General features: G+C 37.9%; 1 protein-coding gene across 3 annotated transcripts in view; it reads right to left on the minus strand.

The window, feature by feature from the left end:
• Positions 1-5,397: 5,397 nt before the first annotated feature.
• GMPS (guanine monophosphate synthase) overlaps positions 5,398-16,596 on the minus strand; it is a 78,835-nt gene continuing 67,636 nt past the window's right edge. For all 3 annotated transcript variants that reach the window (XM_015066027.3, XM_027061555.2, XM_027061556.2), the window contains exons 13-16: positions 12,261-12,376; positions 7,678-7,808; positions 6,576-6,748; positions 5,398-5,520 (exon numbers count right to left, since the gene is read on the minus strand). In XM_015066027.3, coding sequence (XP_014921513.1) covers positions 5,419-5,520; positions 6,576-6,748; positions 7,678-7,808; positions 12,261-12,376 — 522 coding nt within the window. In that variant the 3' untranslated portion in view covers positions 5,398-5,418. The remainder of the gene's footprint in view (positions 5,521-6,575; positions 6,749-7,677; positions 7,809-12,260; positions 12,377-16,596) is intronic.

The raw sequence follows: 16,596 nt of genomic DNA on the forward strand, positions 1-16,596 counted from the left end.
TCAACTATGTGCTCTATGGTTTATTCAATAATTAAGGAGAGGCACTATTTTAATATTTGAATCAGAGTAGTTAAGAATATGTAGAGAGTGCTAGCTGCACTAGTTCACTTTTTGTAGGCTTGAAAATTTTTAAGGAGATTCCTGAACACAAAAGGGTCATGATATATATCATTCTTGGTGCTTTTTTTCCCCCAAAACAATAAGCACTATGAACAAGTCCAATTCATTACATCCTCACCACCCACACTATAAGAGAAGTTGCTTTTGAAAAGAGTCAGAAGATGGAATTTTCTTGCACCTAGCTGAATATTTTTTGTCTGTTGGAACTTTTTAATTTTTTAAGTGATCTCTGCACCTAACATGGGTCTCAAATTCACAACCCTGAGAGATCAAGAGTCACACTCTCTTCCAACTGAGCCTGCCAGGTGCCCCAGAAGCTTTTTCTTCTTAAGAACAGGTCAATCACACCACAGCAATGTAGCTACCTGAAAGTAATTACTTAATTCAGTTTCTGAACATGGTTATTTCCCTTAATCATATTAGTGACTTAATACATTTACTTTCATGGGTTTGATCAACGCTCACAGTTCTCAACAAATAGGATCCAACTTTTGTATCAAATTAATAAAGGTAATAGAAGTTTGAAATAATTGAGGACAGAGTTGATCAAATATAAATAAGTATGCAAGAAGTCAAATAAGTGTGTGTGTGTGTGTGTGTGTGTGTGTGTGTGTGTGTAGGACTTTAATTTTCAAAACACATACACACACCTAACTATTCACTTAAAAAGCTATCTAATATTTTATGTCTATCATGTCCACTGTTATACTCTGGGCAAAATCCTGACACCCTCCTATAGAGACAGATTCAATTTATTATCCAGAAACCCGACAGTATATGCAATTTCTTACTTCCCATACCCTGATAACGTCTGTCCTCTTTGTTCTTCCTTCACCTTCTCATAAACACTGATGTTTAACGACAAATTATGAAAGTCATCACTGCCTCCCTTATGAAGTGTATTGAAAACAAAAGGCATTAAAGTCATTTCATATTAATTTAGCAAAGCTATTTTATGCCAACATCACCACAACATACAAGGTATTTCAATATACCATGAACAATTCACAACTATACTACTTACTCCAATTAACAAAATACTTTTTTATAAAAAAATCTGTTCAAAGGTTACATTCACTTCTTCGTTTAATACCATAAGGTTTTAACAATGCCACATTAGGTTCAAAGACAGAAGATTACTTACCTTAAATATTTGTATTCTCCAAAGGCAATACTCCACTTGGATTACGTAAGGTTCAGGCTTCCTGAACAACTCAGAAAGATTTTGGAGCTACTGAACCTAGTATACCCAAGAAATAACAAAACCCTCCCCAAAGTCTCATAATTATGCTAATCAAAGAGCCCTTAACAAGGTCAAAAGATGCCACGGGATCCACCAGTAAACAAAGACACTAATGGATACGTAACTTGAAATGGAGCTGTTCAAAAAGTCCTCCCTCAGGGAACTTAGGTTGCAGGCAGGTAATCTCCAGCTCTCTAATGAATTATATCCAAATGACACAGCTCCAGAAGGATTTCAGTGGGTGCAATAATAGCTCAGTCTGTTTCATGATCTAGCTGGAGTCAGATTCAGAGAGGTGGCTATAACATAGGGGTGGATTGCTCCTCTTTGACAAAAAGCAAAAGAAGTTGTCGAGAGCCGCTAGTTCTGAAGTAATTTAGCTATGAGATGTTCAACAAGACGTTATCTGTGGCCTTCTCTTAGCATTTCTCTTATAGATTTGACTACAATTTTAAGCCATAACTAGACAGACCAGGTATATCTTTCAGCAATAGTTTTTTCCAGCTGTGATTTAAAACTATCAACAATGGGGCCCTACCAAGATTCTATTTTAATTGATTTGATTGTGGGGTCTAGACATTATACAGATTTGATTCCTCAGGTTGAGACTTAATTCCTCTCCAGGGTTGAGAACCACAGACAAAGGGTCAGAGCTGGGTGGAATACCTGGGCCTCTTTAATAGGGCATTTTGCTGGCATTTTGGTACTCTTTGCAGGATTCCAAATCTCCTCACTTGTCATTAAATGGTCAGGGAATAAAAAAGCCAAGGATGCCACCATTATCGCTGTTATGACCCTACAGTGGTTAAAAAAAAAAAAAAAAAAAAAGATACCCTGGTTCCCTATGTTACCTGCATGGCTAAACTACCACAGTGAGAACAAAGAGGGTGCTTTCAAGGGTAGAGACGTCCAGCTTATATTCAGTTCCCTATTACTTTCTGAATTGGGTCAATGACAGGAGTACCCATTAGCTGAGGTGTGTCCTTACCACATTCCAGTGAGAATTCAGGAAACAGTGGGAGAAAGGAGGAGGGTATGGAGTGGTGGAAAGGAATAAAATAGAATAAAAAAGAAACAGAGGTATTAACACTGGGCATGACAGAAACTAACCATTCTATTATTGTAAATAAGGAGAGAATTTACACTTTGTAAATACATTTATCCTTGATGGTCAACTATCTGCTGAGAACCTCCTGTTAAGCCTTGCCTTGAAGGGCCTTCAAACATAACCTCTTCAATACAGAGAAGACAAAGCCTGGATTCTAGCTCCAGTTCTGCCAACAATTTGCTGTATATAACAGATAATGGGACACTTTTCATTAGTCTCGAAGCCAAAGCACATTCTTGGTCAACTGTTCCAAAAACACACAGTAAAGAGACTATCAGTTACATATATTAATGGGTAGTTTCCAAGTGTTGTGGTCACAACAGAAGATTAAGTGGTCCAATTTCGCTGATCTATACTACAGCTACAAAAAACAAGGTAATTAATATTTGATTTCACAATGTATTGTGATGTTTACCTATGACTGGGGTAAGGTCGCATCTAATATTAAAAGAACTTAAAAGCCAGGCTGTTATTTCCCGTACGGCTGAGGAGTATAAATGGCACCATTAAGGTGAAACTGGGTACTTGAAAATTCTTTTGTGCCTGCCATTGTGGGGAATAAATGATGTTTCCACTGATCTGCCTACCTAGCCCTCATCAGTACAAATAAACAAAATAATTAAATAGGTATCCCAGGCACGTGGTAAGTGATGGGAATGCAGTCATAATCTACCAAGGATCATATTTAATTCTGAACTTCACTAGGTAACCATCACTAAGCTGAGCTTGTTTCCCTAATGTAAAATGGACCATAAATCTTAACTTTTCCCAGCTGCTTGGATGACAGACTGTGAAGATACAGACTAATACTGTACAGCACAAAGCAAACAGCACTTTGCAAAGGAAAAGAGGATACAAAAAAACATCAGGGAAGATTTCTCAATTCCAGAAAAATTTTTTTTTTTTTTTTTTTTTTACTTTATGATGTCAGGATATGTTTTGGAGAGACCATTTTTTCCAGTATTAAGAATTATAAAAAGGGTTTCGCAGACAGTATCAGGAAAACATTAAGTTAAAAAGTTTTAACAACTGCTTTTAACATCAAAATCTCTCAGAGCTTTGAATATAATGTATACCATGACTTTCCAAGACAGGACAAGTGAACAGCACTTTCCCAATTTATATGACCACCTAACCCTTTTGACAAGGTTCATCTTGGTGGAGCAGTTTTCCACAGAAGATACATTAAAAAGAAAACACTTATTATATATTCTTCCTAGTTTCCTATTTGCTTGAATACAAAACTGTTAAGACACTTCTGCTACAAGAGGAATTTTTTTCACACAATGTAAATATTTGTAAGCCTTTTAGAGGTTGTCTATTCCAGGTTTAAGATAACATGAGTCCAACCAAATGTGTTAAGGCCAGATCACTTACATTTCCTCTTTCCAAAAGGCAGTATGAATACCTCATCTTCAGGACAGAAAATAAACCCTTCAAGTTCTGTAGAAGTCAAATACCCCTTTGCTTTGGGGACGGGTCTCTGTTACAATAGACAGAAGTTCTTCCCTTGCAGGTCTGGCAATACAGTTTTCTTGTCCTCTGGACCAGCCAGAATAAAAAGTAGACTTCTACATCGCATAATTTTACGATTTACCTAACACTGAATCCCAAAGAAAATTTTGTACCTGATTGATACAAAGGATCTTGAAGAGGCAGCAACCTGAAATGGGTTTAGTATGCCAACAGAAACTAATCTAGTACATGTCAGTTAACCTCAATAAAAAAAAAAAAAAAAAAAAAAAAAAAAAAAAACAGAACAAAAACTCACTAATGTTCTTAAATAGTAAGATCAGCTAAAATATGGAGAAATGGTTGTAGAATTTAAGTCTAGTACTATTTTTATACTGCATACATGGATGTTATAAAGGATCTGGTAGAAACCAGTGGCAATGGCAATGAGTCCTACACAAGTTCTTGAATCTTTTCTTATGAATAATAGAAAGATTATAAGGTTTGGCAATATCTTGCATGGACCAAGAACTGGTCACAAGTCTTCTGAGCAGTGGGTAATAATAAATCCACCTACAGATTACATCTAAGAGTTCATTTTACACTCTTTACTAGATGATATAAACTGTGGGCATGAGTGATGGTTTCTGTAGGCTCAGAGCTGGCCCTCTGACCAAATGAGATTAAAATGCTCAGACTTTATTGATGCTACACCAGAGATAGCCTCTTGTGGGAAAAAGAACAGAAACTTCCTCGGCAAGGCTATGGGAGCTGGCAACACTGGGGTGGCGGCGGGGGAGGGGCGGTGATAAAGCTCCTTACTAATGAACAGGTTGACGGTGAACACCAAGGCATCTATGTGGAACAGGATTTGAAAACATTTTAAATTGAGGCCATTCATAGCTTCCTTCTCCCATGGCCTCCCATGACTGTGATATGGCAGCTTACATTTGATAGCCCCAGTTTCTGCAAAAGTGACTGAAACAACCCACCTACACCTTTATCTGATTATGTTCATCCCTTCTCCCCACCTTTGGAGGAGTAAGGTTACTTACAGGAAAATTTAGATTCTCTGGAAGATATACATAGTAAGTCACACTGGTAAATAATGGGTGTTTTCTAACAGCTCTTAGAAACTGGAAAGGGGACAGAGGCCCATTACTAATCCCAAACTCAGCCACCTTCATACATCTTCATTGACAGAGACATTAATAGCAACAGTGAGTTTATACATAAAGAACAAGTGAGGCAAAGGCAAAAGCAGTGTCAATCTGTCTGAGTGTAGGCAATGGTGCTTTGATTATACCCGTACAAACTCTTCAGTCCCTTTTAGTTATCCCCAACTCAGCTCTTAAGCCGTAGATTTTTGCTGTAGAGAACTCAGATGTGATGCAGCCGCTCCAGTAACTCTTTTCACAGTACCGCATGTCAATACTGGGAATGGTTTCTAATCAATTTAAACTGAACACAATACTTTAATAGAACAAGAAGTTTATTACTCCCACTCGGTAGTTCCTGGGGGCTTTGATGTTAAGTCATACATAATTCGAGAAATACCAGGAATCTTCTTAATCTCAGTGACCATCTTTAACACCACCTGTTATAAAACAAAGATCATAAATAGAAGAACCAGGATCCAGTGCATGTCCAACAGACTTAGTAGGCTTGCATTTACAATTAAAATGTGATCTATCTGTATTATTGTCTTTCATGTGTATGGCATGGTCTGTGACTAGTGTTATGAGGTGAACCTAATTTCCCTCTATAGATTGAAGTGACTTAACTCAGTACTACTCAAAGTGCAGTCTGCAGTTGCCAGTCTGCAAGTTATATTTGTTGCTTGTGCATAACCAGTGTTTAGAAACACTGATAGCAATGTGACATCCAAGCATGTGATTTTATATGTTAAAGCCAATGTGTCACAAATTCTGTGTGGCTGAAACATACAACTCGGAGGCCAGCAGGGTGGCACATAATGCACTGTAACAATAACCACTACCAAGTGTACATGAGGAGGAGGAGGCCTGGTCACTTGAAAGAACAGAGATTTGGCAAATTTGAGCCTAAGGGAAAACAGCCACACTCCACAGCCTAGCTATCCAGCTATAACCAGAGCCTTGTATTAGAGTATGGGAGCTGCGGGCCACCTCATAAAGTTTCACTTTGGTTTTCATTTGCTATTATGCAAATAGCTTCTTTGGAATACTCCAGTGGAGAGAGAGATAACAAGAGAGGAAGATGGTGATCAAAAACAGTAAGTAGAGCATTAAGCAATTCATGGGTGTCTAGCCATCATTGCATCAAATCTCATCCTTATTTCTAATAAACTCTTCTTCGCTCCCAGGGCTTTCACCCTTTCTTAGAAAACAATATTTAAAAATATTATTATTGGCAAGATTAGACAGAATTACAGATTAGAGGTGGATACTCTCCATATAGTAATCAGACATCTGGAGGGTATAATAAATTTAAGGTCTTTTCAACTACGGTACATTAAATTATTATGTGGAGATTAAAAAAAAAAAAAAGCCTATCTTATAAACAGAAAACCAACCCGAGAAATACGAATTTTATCATAGCCTATTCCATTCACCAAATTACAAAATATAAGAGATATTAAAAATGTGTATGAGAAAAAAATATATAAATTACCTCTACAGGGATTTCATTGCCAGGCGTTGCAGGTATACCAGTCATAAAATCACTAGTAATAAAGGTTCGAATAACCACAGATCTCTGACATGAAGGCTGCTTCTGAAGTGGGTCTCGATCAAAATGTAATGGTGTCAAAATCACTGGCATCTGGCTGATTTTCCCAGCATACCCTAGAGAAAGGAAGTTAACATGCAGAACCAATCACGTACCATGGAAAAAGCCCTCTAACCTAGTTCCATTAAATCTTCCCAGACAATATCTAAAATCACATACATAAGCATAACAGTTAAGACCATCATCATGCAGCATTGTTTTCAACATCGTTGTAAGTAAACTCAATCACAAATACAAACAATAGAATTTGATGACTGTATTAATGTTACAGTGATATGATTTTATTCTTGTTACCCAAGGTAGTTATAGTCTATTCTGCAAACAGTGAATTAGTAAACCACTGTCCCTAGAGGAAAAACAGAGTTAGGTTCCTGTAAGCCTCTGGTCACAACATTTTCATCAACCAATCAATACATAACCTGGTTTTACATGTGTTTCTGTTTAAAGACACCTCATTTAATATTTATTCTGGATTCATTAACACTGAACTCATAGCCAACAGCACTGTAATTCATACATGAACAAAGCTTATCTAACCCACGTATTTTCTCCATAAGGCACATGACAGCCATTCTGTGCTTAGAAACCCAGACAGCACCTCAACACTATGCTTGGGGGACATTTCAAATAGTAAAAGCAGAAACAAAAAGCACAGAAATGCAAAACATATGGTACCAAGTAGACTACAAAAAGGACACTTGTTTACAGTAATAGACTGAAACAAAAAAATCACCTTATATAACCTAAACTGGGAACATGGGAGTCAGGCAACTCAAATTTTTTGCCCCTATGGACATGTCCCCAAATGACCATAAAGGTGAATAATTTTGTATAGCAGGCAATATCACAGAACAATCCACAGAAATGAGTAATAAAAATAAAAGCATCTCGAAATTCAAACTTGCATCCTCCTACTAGAAACTGTAATGCCACACTTCCAAATTCTAGTTACAGCATGTAGTGATAAACAAAATGAGCAACTTACCAGACTCCCTGAGAATGTTATGTGCCTCAAAGTCAGCTTGGCGTAAAGTACTGAGCACCCCTGTTGTCAAGAAAGTGGGAGTAACATCTGTAGGAGGTTCTTTAACTGGTGGGCCAAATATATAGACAACTCTGGAAGGGAAGTAAAAATTATAGAGAAATCACATTTTAGTAGAAGCAAGGCAAATAGAGTATCATTCTTTCCCTTTATCCCCTCTCCTACTTCCAATCACCACATGGGTAGGACAGGATGTAAGATATAGAAGGGTCTATGTTCCATGTACCTTCCTGCAAGTGTATTCTTTGGAATAATAGTATCTCAGAATGTACAAATATATATGGAATTATCACGATTCCCTTTTCATATAATGTACTGGATAGATGGGTATCCCCCAAACTTCATGTCCACCTGGAATCTGTAAGTGAAAATAGGGTCCCTGCAGAAGTAATCAAGTTAAGGGAAGGTTGTAAGGACCAGAGTAGGCATTAATCTATGAAGGCGTCCTTCTGAGAAGATGGAAATTTGCAAACAGACACACATAGAAAAAAGAGGGCCATGTGAAAATGGCAACAAAGATTGGAGTTATACTGCACAAGCCAAGGACTGCCAGTAAATACCAGAAACTAAGAAGAGGCAAGGAAGGATCCTCTCCCAGAGCCTTATATCATAGGGAGCATAGCCCTGCTAACCCCCTGACTTCAGACTTCCAGCCTCTAGAACTGTGAAAGAACAAACATCTGTTTTAAGTCTCTGAGTGTGTGATAATTTGTTATAGTATCCCTAAGAAATCAATCCACAGAAGTCTGGGGAAACACTGAATTGAACAAACAAATAGGTTGCTTTATGACAAAACTTGAGAAACTGTACTATGCTAATATGCACTAGAAACCTCCAAGACAAGTTTGGGAAATGCACTACAGGCTTATCTGACTACTCAATTTTGTTTTCACTTTGGGAAACACTGATCCCAAAGAAAGATTCTCATTTCCCCATTCTAAAAGGTGTGACCTGGGAATGCAAGCTGGTGCAGCCACTCTGGAAAACAGTATGGAGGTTCACCAAAAAATTAAAAATACAACTACCCTACAACCCAGCAATTACACTACTAGGCATTTATCCAAGGGATACAGGTGTGCTGTTTCGAAGGGACACATGCACCCCCATGTTTATAGCAGCACTATCAACAATAGCCAAAGTATGGAAAGAGCCCAAATGTCCATCGATGGATGAATGGAGAAAGAAGATGTGGTATATATACACAATGGAGTATTACTTGGCAATCAGAAAGAATGAAATCTTGCCATTGGCAACTACGTGGATGGAACTGGAGGGTATTCTGCTAAGTGAAATCAGAGAAAGACAAAAATCATATGACTTCACTCATATGAGGACTTGAAGAGACAAAACAGATGAACCTAAGGGAAGGGAAACAAAAATAATATAAAAACAGGAAGGGGGACAAAACATAGGAGGCTCTTAAATATGGAGAACAGGGTTACTGGAGGAGGTGTGGAAGGGGTGATGGGCTAAATGGGTAAGGGGCATTAAGGAATCTACTCCTGAAATCACTGTTGCACTATACACTAATTTGGGTGCAAATTTACAAAATAAAATAAAAATTAAAAAAAAAAAAAGTGTGACCAAAATAGAATCTGGCATCCTACTATTCCCTGCCAAAGGAATAAATCACTACTTCTTTAAGTATATGTTTAAAAGAAAGATATACGCTTCCTATCTTAATAACGGTGTTAATAAAAGTAGCTTATAATAAAAGGAACAAGGCTTGAGGAAATTGGGATTAGGTAAGTACAACAACTTGAGGAGTCTTACCACTGGTTGGGAGGATCTGTTCCACAACCTTCACCCAGGAAACAAGGGGCAGTCAGGACGCGGGTATGAACATACCCTAGCTCTCCCAACTCTTGACTCTAGCCAGCACACAATTGTCCCTCTTCTCTAGCCCTATCTATCTTTACCAAAGACAACAAATATCTCTTGGCAACTTCCATGATAAAGTTTAATGAATTTTTTTTTCTTAGTAAGTACTTGGAATAAAAACACATAGAAGAAAACTGCATCACATCAAAACTGCCACTACCACCAACTAATTGACTGCCTCCTCCTAAACCTATGATAGCAAGCAGGTTTTTATCCCATGCATAAAAAGCTACACTTCGACTCAGCAATACAGTCCCTAGAGTTCATAAATGATCCCCTGAGGAAAAAGAATGCCATGAACTTGCTCTGTCTTATTTTTTACAAACAAGAGTGTTCACAGAATGTACAGGAATAGGTAGTCTTTTACACCGTACAGAACAGTGAAACTGGAGCAGTCCCTCCCTATACAAAGATTCCATAATGTGAATTAGGAAAATATTTGGCAAAAATAGAAAAAAAAAATGTCTTTAATTATTTAAATTCCAATTCCCAAAAGGACCCTGGCAAAGACATCTAAAATTCACCAAGACTCTTTTAAGGGTTTGTGATTCATGTTTTAAAAGCTATTTTTGGGGGCACCTGGGTGGGCTCAATCAGTTAAGCATCCGACTCTTGATTTCAACTCAGGTCACGATCTCACGGTTCCTGAGTTCGAGGCCGGCATCGGGCTCTGTGCTGACAGTGCAGAGCCTCCTTGGGAGTCTCTCTCTCCTTCTGTCTCTTCCCCTACCCTCACCTCTCTCTCTCAAAATAAACTTTAAAAATTAATAAAATAAGATCTATTGTTTTGTTTGTTTGTTAGACTTTATTTTTTGGGCTGTAGGGGAAATGTTTGGGAAAGGAGGGAGGAACACACGAGAGAAGAAGAAGACAGGCAGAGAAACCAGCATACAAAAGGCCAGAGATAAAGTTTAAAAAGGGTGAGTGTCCTTTAGCAAAAGAAAAACTGCGCGAGAGCTCAAACTGTAAGAATGCTGTGAAATGAAAACCAAAAACAGTTGAGTCAAATTCAGGGAAAAGGAATTTTCTATATGACCTAAAAAGTTTATTTAGGCATTACGTATTCTCTAGAAGATGGATTATGAACCATTATTGTAACCAAGATAATTATCTCCATTCAAAATAAGCAATTACAAATTTACTGTTATTTATTAGTACATCTTTTCAGTGTCATAAAGGTGCTTTCTGTATTTGCAGGCCTTAGATTCATCACGATAATAAGGCTTTTTAGTAAAACACTGGCTTCCCTGCAACTCCCTGTCTGAGAGCACAACCCAGCAGGCAGTTCTAAAACTATACACATCCTGCCGGGTGGACACCAATGGGTAGGTTCTTAATTACTGCAGCAAACTTGAGTAAACTGAAACCTCAAGAATTTTTTTTGGAAGGGATTATGCTGAGTGAAGTAAGTCAGAGAAGGACAGATATCATAGGTTTTCACTCATGTGGATCTTGAGAAACTTAACAGAAGACCACGGGGGAAGAGAAGGGGGAAAAAAATAGTTTTTACAGAGAGGGAGGGAGGCAAACCATAAGAGACTCTTAAATACAGAGAACAAACTGAGAGTAGGTGGGGGGTGGGAGAGAGAGAAAAAGGATGATGGGCACTGAGGAGGGTACTGGTTGGGATGAGCACTGGATATTGTATATATAAGCCAATTTGACAATGAAGTATATTTAAAAAAATATTTTTGGTTGTGAATTGCTTCATACTCATGCAGAAAACAAAAAAGTACCCAATGGTGAAACTGGAACATCTAATTAGCAATCTGGTACTAAACAAGTGATACTTCTTGAACTATAGATGGGACAATGCAATTGAGTATTACAAACAGATTATAAATCAGCTGTTGATACTCCCAACATAAGAAGTTAATGTGCAAATGAAAGGAAAGCTAGACCTGAAAAGACCAAAATCAACATAAATTCTGCATGTATTTTAATGATATCTGGCATATGCCCATTTCTTCCCTTTGATTTCTCTTGGGATTGTTACTAAATTAACAAAGTCTCTACTGAAAATTCTATAACCTGTATGTATTCCTTCTAGTAGAAGAAACCCTGGGAGAAATCCTGGAAGAAAACATATTATCATAAACCAAGAACTAATAAGATGATAATATGAAAGATACGTTTTCTTTTCAAGTTTATTTATTTTGAGAGAGAGCATTGAGCGCAAGTGGGGGGAGGGGGAGGGGAGAGAGAGAGAGAGAGAGAGAGAGAGAGAGAGAGAGAGAGAGAGAGAGAGAGAAAGAGAATCCCAAACAAGCTCCACACTGTCAGCACAGAGCCTGGTGCAGGCCTCAAACCCATGAACCATGAGCTCATGACCTGAACTGAAATCAAGAATCAGACAATCGACTGAACCACCCAGGTGCCCCTGGAACACAAGTTTTAAAAGTGCCTTTAATATTTTATACTAAATAAAAAATCCTTCCTAGTTTTCCTTTAAACAACAATAGAAAGCTTTTTAATAAGCCAGTGACTACACTGTGATGAAGGAAGAAAACACAAGCTATTATTAAGTATCTGTTCAATTGTTATCTATGTATACGTTGAGTCTTTTGGTCTCTCAACAGTGAGAAGATCTTAAAAAAAACACATCTTCCCATTTCACCTCACCCCCTGTCCCCTGCAGAACATACCTGTTAATGTTGTGACACATGCGAGGTATAAGTCTAGCCAGGAAAATAAGAGATTCCCAGTCAGGCTCATCTTTACTGGAGATTCCACACACGTAACTGTAGGAACGACAGTCACCCTGAAAATAAAAATACAATCAATAATTTTTAATGGTTTTATAGAAATCAAAACACGGATTGGAAAATATTTCAGTCATGATAACACCATCAACAATCATTTTCTTTTTTTTTAAACAAAAACATGCTTGAATAAATGCATATTTAAGTATTTCTCTAATGATATAAATAAATCCTAAATTAAAATCCCATATTAAATTCTACCTAAATGAGCTCAGACATAAAGAAAGTATCTTGGTAATTTTAGGGGCGCCTGGGTGGCTCAGTCAGTTGAGCGTCTTAGGGTCAGGTCATGAACTCAAAGCTCGTGAGTTCAAGCCCCATGTCGGTCTCTGTGATGACAGCTCAGAGCCTGGAGCCTGCTTTGGATTCTGTGTCTCCCTCTCTCTCTCTCTCTGCCCCTCCCCCACTCATTCTCAGTCTCGCTCTCTCTCTCTCTAAAATAAACATTAAAAAAAATTTTTTTTTTTAAAAAGAAAAGAAAGCATCTTGGTAATTTTAAAAATTCATTCAATGCATGGGAGCCTGGGTGGCTCAGTTGGTTGAGCATCTGACTCTTGATTTTGGCTCAGGTCACGATCTCAAGGTTCATGAGATAAAGTCCCATATCCTACTTCAGATTCTCTCTCCCTCTCTGCCCTGGTCTGCTTGCACCCTCTCTCTCTCAAAATAAATATTTAAAAAAATAATTATTCAACACATGCCAGAAGCTCACTGGGATTTCATTCTAAATATCTGCCAAACTGTATATAGCCGGCATACTTAATTTGACAGACAGGATCTACCAATGTTTTACCTCAACATAACAAAGGCCACATATGAAAAACCCACAGCTAACATCATCCTCAATGGTGAAAAACTAACAGCTTTTCCTATAAAAGCAGGAATAAGACACATTATGTCCACGCTCGCCACTTTCATTCAACATAGTACTAGAAGTCCTAGCCATACCAATCAGAGAAGGGGAAAAAAAAAAAAGTTATCAATATTGGTAAAGAAGTTAAGCTGTCACTAGCTGACGACATGATGCCATACATAGAAAATCCTAAGAACTCCATCAAAAAACTACTAAAAGTGGGGCGCCTGGGTGGCGCAGTCAGTTAAGCGTCCAACTTCAGCCAGGTCATGATCTCGCAGTCCGTGAGTTCGAGTCCCGCATCAGGCTTTGGGCTGATGGCTCAGAGCCTGGAGCCTGTTTCCGACTCTGTGTCTCCCTCTCTCTCTGCCCCTCCCCCCGTTCATGCTCTCTCTCTGTCCCAAAAATAAATAAACGTTAAAAAAAAAAAATTAAAAAAAAAAAAAACTACTAAAAGTAATAAATGAATTCAGTAAAGTTGCAGGATACAAAATTAATGCCCAGAAATCAGTAGCATTTCTATACACCATATATAAAGAGAAATTAAGAAAATAATACCACTTACAACTACACTAAAGAGAATTAAATTCCTAGGGATAAAGTTAAAGAGGTGAAAGACCTAGCTCTGAAAACTATGAAATACTGATGAAAGAAACTGAAGATGACACAAACAGAAAGACAGGATTCCATGCTCATGGACTATTATTAGAATGTCTCTACTACACAGAACAATCTACACATTCAATGTAATTCTTATCAAAGTACCAACAGCATTTTTCACATAACTAGAAGTAATACTAGAATTTGTATGGAACCACAAAAGACCCTGGGTAACTAAAACAATCTTGAGAAAGAAGAACAAGGTCTTACAATTCCAGACTGGAAGATATACTATAAAGCTACAATAATCAAAACAGTACGGTGCTGGCACAAAAACAGATACATAGATCAGAGGAAAAGAATAGAGAGGCCAGAAATAAACCCACATTTATATGATGAACTACTCTATGACAAAGGAGGTAAGAAGGAAAAGACAGTCTTTTCAATAAATGGCACCAGGAAAACTGGACATCTACGTGTAAAAGAATAAAACTGAACCACTAACACCATGTGCAAAAATGAATTCAAAAAGGATTAAAGACCTAAATGTGAGACCTGAAAACCCTAGAAGAGAACACAGGCAGTAAAATCTCTGGTATTGGCCACAGCAACATTTTTCTAGATATATCCCCTAAGGCAAGGAAAACAAAAAGCAAAAATAAACTACTGGGACTACACTGAAATAAAAAAGCTTTTGCAAATGAAGGAATCTGACAAACACAAAAGGCAACCCAGTGAATGGAAAAAAATATCTGAAAAATGATACATCCAATAAGGAGTGAACATCTAAAATACGTAAAGAACTCCTACAACTCAAAACTAAAAACACCAAACAATCCAATTAAAAAATGGGCAGAGGACCTCAACAGGTATTTTTTCAAATACCTACAGATGGCAATAGACACATGAAAAGATGCATCACTAATCAGGAGGGAAATGCACATCAAAAGCACAGTAAGATATCCCCTTATACCTGTCAGAATGGCTAGTATCAAAAAGAGTTAAGTGTTGGCAGATGTGGAGAAAAAGGAACCCTCATGCACTGTTGGTGGGAACGTAAATTGATAGAGTTATTGTGGAAAACAGATCCTCAAAAAATTAAAAATACAAATGCCATATGATGCAATAATTCTACTAATGGGTATTTACCCAACAAAAATGCAAACATCAATTTGAAAAAATACACACCTCTATGTTTACTGCAGCATTATTTACAATAAACAAGGAAAAACCTTAAGTGTCCATCAATAGACAAATGGATTAAGGAAAATGTGGTGTCTACACACACACACACACACACACACACACACACACACACACACACAGAATATTACGCAGTCATAAAAAAAGTGAAATTTTGCCATTTGCAAAACATGGATAGACCTAGAAGATATTTGAGGGGAGATATTTGAGGGGATATTTGAGGAGAATAGACCTAGAGGTTATTATGCTAATTCAGTCTGACTGAGAAAGACAAATACTGTATGATTTCCCTCCTATGTGGAATCTGAAAACCAAAGAGACGGCAGAATCAGACCCATGAATACAGGAACAAACTGATGATTGCCAGAGGGAAGGGTAGTGGGAGGATGGGCAAAATGGGTGAAGGGGGAGTGAGACACAAGATTCCCAGTTAGAAAATGAGCAAGTAACAGGAATAAAAGTCCCAACATAGGGAATATAGTCAATGACATTATAATAGGGATATATGGTGACTTGTGGTGAGCATTAGCATAGCATATGGAGAAGTTGAATCACTATGCTGTACACCTGAAAATAACGTAACATTGTGTGTAAACTATATTAAAAAAAAACTATGAAAAAATCTGCCCATTTATTAGGTGGATAAAGCATTTCTAAGTCAGATAAAAATAATTTCTTAAACATTTATTATCAATTTCTTCAAAAATAGGAACTAAGAAAATCAATTTAAAAATAATGAATAAAACAGGGACGCCTGGGTGGCTCAGTCGGTTGAGTGTCCAACTTCAGCTGAGGTCATGATCTTGTGGCTTGAGAGTTCAACCCTCATGTCAGGCTCTGTGCTAACAGCTCGGAGCCTGGAGCCTGCTTCAGATTCTGTGTCTCCCTCTCTCTCTGCCTCTAACCAACTTGCATTGTCTCTGTCTCTCTCAAAAATAAATAAACATTAAAAAAAATTTTTTTAATAATTAAAAAATAATGAATAAAACATAATATTGATTCCCTTTTCCTTTGTCCTTTTTAATGCAAGTGATTTGCTTTTTATTTAAAATATTTTTTTAATTTTTATTTCAGAGAGAGGGAGAGAGCAAGCATGTGCACAGGAGCAGGGGAGAAGAGTAGAGGGGGTTGTGGGGGAAGAGGGAGGAGGGGGAGAGAGAAAGAATCTTAAGCAGGTTCCACACTCCACAGAGCCCAATGCAGGGCTCAATCTTACGACCCTGGGATCATGACACGAGCCCAAATCAAGACTTGGACACTCAACTAACTGACTGAGCCACTCGGTTGAGCATCTGACTCTTCGTTTGAGCTCAGATAATGATCTCACGGTTCATGGGTTTGAGCCCCACATCAGGCTCCATGTTGTCAGTGCAGAGGAGCCTGCTTGGGATTCTCTCTCTTCCTCTGCCCCTCCCCTACTCGCTTGTTCACACTCTCTTTCTCTTTCAAAATAAATAAACTTAAAAAAAAGTTTTTTTTTTTAAATTAAGGGGTGCCTGGCTGGCTCAGTCAGAAGGGTGTGCAACTTTTGATCTCAGAGTTGTGAGTTTGAGCCCCATGTTG

Source organism: Acinonyx jubatus, chromosome C2 (genome assembly GCF_027475565.1).
Source record: "Acinonyx jubatus isolate Ajub_Pintada_27869175 chromosome C2, VMU_Ajub_asm_v1.0, whole genome shotgun sequence".
In the NCBI taxonomy this organism is placed as follows: Eukaryota; Metazoa; Chordata; class Mammalia; order Carnivora; family Felidae; genus Acinonyx; species Acinonyx jubatus.